This window comes from Antedon mediterranea, chromosome 3 (genome assembly GCF_964355755.1).
Source record: "Antedon mediterranea chromosome 3, ecAntMedi1.1, whole genome shotgun sequence".
NCBI classification, from domain to species: domain Eukaryota; kingdom Metazoa; phylum Echinodermata; class Crinoidea; order Comatulida; family Antedonidae; genus Antedon; species Antedon mediterranea.
In genome coordinates, this window is record NC_092672.1 from 13,774,490 (window position 1) to 13,777,887 (window position 3,398).

The following is a 3,398-nucleotide window of genomic DNA, read 5'->3' on the forward strand; positions in this document are numbered from 1 at the left end:
AATTTTTACTCTTTGGCTGAATGGCTATTCAAACATTCATTTACGTCATTAGTTTCTTTTTTTTTCGGTTGATAGATTGTTTGCATGTATTGTATAAAAAAAAATACGTGAGCTAGAATCCGCCGGTGACATTAGCCAAAAAGAAACTGACACGTGATTCATGTTATGTAGTGCCCTCTACCAATTGTTATAGACCCCTTTTTTACTTGATCACTTTTTCCATTTCGCGAAATCAAATTATTGGACTTATCTACAAAAAGGATTCAAAAGGGACGCGAGACTCATGTGTGTTCCCTCTAATCCTACATGCACATCAAGAAATATAGCCTACTTTTCGGATTGGTGCTGATGGGCAATGATAAGTTATATTTTAATTAAATTATAATGTCAGTCAAAGTCAAATTTTTCATGTTTATATATTAATTAATACCTTCAATACAATTAAGTAGATTCCAACATTAATGAATTAACCAAATTCTTTTATAATGTAATAACTAATTATCTGGAGGTATCAGCCAATCAAATACAAGCCACGCCTGTTAATTAATGTAATACCGTTATAACTATCTGCCTTAAATGGTGTGAACTATTTTACACGTCAAACCTCTTGCCGCACTAAGAGTATCGGTGTTACTTTAATCGGAATTGTAGCTGTTACTATTAACATTGAAGGAAAAGGGACAGGTAAGACATTTTTAAGCTTAAGTACACAGTACTTCGTCTTGTGAGTTTTATTTTATGAACCGTAATTATTGTTCTCAAATCTCGCTGTCATGCAGAAAACAAGACTACACGTTTCGCTTTTTAGTAAATTTGAGTAATGATATATTCGCGACATATTCTCAAATATTATTTTTATGTAACGTACTATACATGGAATACGGTTAAATGTTCCTATTGAGGACAAAATAAAGTGATTTAATTTGAAATCCCAGGACCGTACTAACCTGAGCCAGTTGTAGATTATAGCAAATAAAACCGTTATATCGCGGCGGATACTGCACGCTTTTCCTGTATTGATAATAAGAATCCTAGGCAATTTAGCCCAGATCGAGCCGATTGGACCGATTTCTGGAAGGAATTAAACAAAATCAAACATAAAATTATTATTCAAAAGACACGATAATTTGACTTATGTATTACTTTATGTAATTATAAGGTGATGATACCAAATACAAGATTTATTCTGTTTTACAGAAAACACTATATTAAAGCACAAGTTCAACAACAATTAAGTATAAACTGTTATTACTGCAGTAATTGTACTGTCTAAACTGTTACTACTGCAGTAATTGTATTGTCTATAGTCATGTCGTTAGGATGTTCGTTAGAAATACAGTAATAATAAAACGGGTACCATCAAAACCATTGAAAAATGTCCTTAGGCCTCTAAACAAAATCTTGTCATGCCATTGTTAATACAAATCCTTATATACAATATTAAACACGGTTATGTAATAATTACAATTGATGATTTAGCAAAGAAACTTAATTGCAAAATTAATTTGTTTCATGAAAAAAAGAGTTCCTTTCTATTTTTGGTTAAATTAACCCAATTTTTTGCTCATTTGTGTAGGCCTTGTTTAACATGTAGCCTACGTAGTTTGTTTTAATCTAGGCTGTTTATAGATATACCATTTATTTAACGTTTATTTTATTTATTAAGGTGAAAAAATGAACAAATCAACTTTTTACACCGATTCGAATATTGTGAATGAGTCGACGACTGATGTCATAGGAAAAGTTGAGGAGACCGATTGGGATGACGTAATCAAATCGTACTCCTATACAACTACAGATGAAATTGTTATCACAATATTTATGCCAATTGTTGTAATTATCGGTATTATTGGGAATCTAATGACAATCACTGTAATAGTGAAACATCCTCGCATGCGCACATCAGTCAACGTGTATTTAGCCAACTTAGCGATTGCTGACGTTCTGTTTCTTTGCTTTGCTCCTGATCTGATATGGTCATCCTTTGCGCACAGTCCATTACACGATGTATGTTGACATGGGCATCGGAGAGGGTATGCTATGGTTTTGCCACCTAAGCATTTACATCGTGGACACTGCGTTGCAAGTTGCAAATTTCACAATCTTCTGGATGTCTGCTGAACGATATCTTGCAATTTGTCACCCTTTGAAATTTCGGAACAGTAAATTTGGAGAACGTTCGAGATCTTTACAAGTCTGCGTTATCATGTGGCTAATATCCTTAACATGGCAGGCCCGGAAATTTACTTGGATCGCTATAGTTTCATATGAATTCCCATGGCCTGATATGTACAACGGGGCTCCAAATTCAACGATAGTATGTACTTACTGTGGTGCGAACACCGACAGTTGTGATTTTCAAAATGATCTTTTTGTGATCGATAGTTATTTATCGTTTACCCTAATAACAATTGTAGTTGGTTTCTATACAATAATCCTGATTACACTCAAAAGATCAACCTTTGCAACAGCCAATTCAACGGGTAATAAAGTAAGGTCAAAATCAGAAAAGAAGGTCTTTATGACGATCTTCCTAACTGTAACTATCTACATATTTTGTATGGCACCATTCTCAATCATGAACATAGTGAGTATCTACCATGGCATTGACCATAATGTTATACTTCAGATTGTTAACATATTTCGTGTTGCACTTTATACAAATTCGTACGTTAATCCTTTCATATATAATGTTGTAAATGAAATGTTTAAGAAAGTATTTGTCGATGTTTTCTACAGACGACGAAAGAGCAAGAAGACGAGTGGAGTTACAGTGGTTTCACAGACAAACCCCGCCTACGTCAATGGATGACCATTTCATATATTTGTTAATAAACTGTCAAGATATACATTACTACAGTAGTAAATATTTTATTGCACCTTTTTCAGTTTCTACTCTATGTAGGCCTCAGCGCTTAGAGGTTTCACGACATTAGGCGTTATATGAATCCATAATAAATTATATATTATCATTTAAACAATTTTATTTTGAGTAATAAAGTTTCATTTTTAAAATCACAGTGTTATTACGTATGTATTTCACGTATATATACGAGTTACAACATGCCGCCTTTTCTTTTACCCGTTTCAATTCCTACTAAATATATGACAAACTGCATTGTACTCTGCCTGCTTCTTAACAAAATTCACACTTGAAAGAAAAGAGAGATTGAACATGAGCATGCTATGAGCAGTGCAGAATATATTTGGGATTTTTCACTAACTTATTTTTTGTTTTTGGTGACTGAATAAATATTATTATTACTATTTTCACCGCGCGGCTAGTTTAGGTTCTAGACGACGATTTGGTCTAATTTTCATAAAATAAAATATTTTGGCATACACGGCGTGCCATAACAACTATACTTCGGCTGGAAGCTATTTTTTTCTATAGTTAC

General features: G+C 33.3%; 1 protein-coding gene across 1 annotated transcript; it reads left to right on the forward strand.

The window, feature by feature from the left end:
• Window positions 1-2,005: 2,005 nt before the first annotated feature.
• Window positions 2,006-2,812, forward strand: LOC140044064 (kappa-type opioid receptor-like). Its single transcript, XM_072088545.1, has one exon. It carries the CDS (start codon window positions 2,006-2,008, stop codon window positions 2,810-2,812), a length of 807 nt encoding a protein of 268 aa, XP_071944646.1.
• Window positions 2,813-3,398: the final 586 nt, after the last annotated feature.

What these genes read in the sequence shown, in the direction of transcription:
- LOC140044064 (XM_072088545.1), top strand. Translation starts at nt 2,006, where the DNA reads ATGTATGTTGACATGGGCATCGGAGAGGGTATGCTATGGTTTTGCCAC.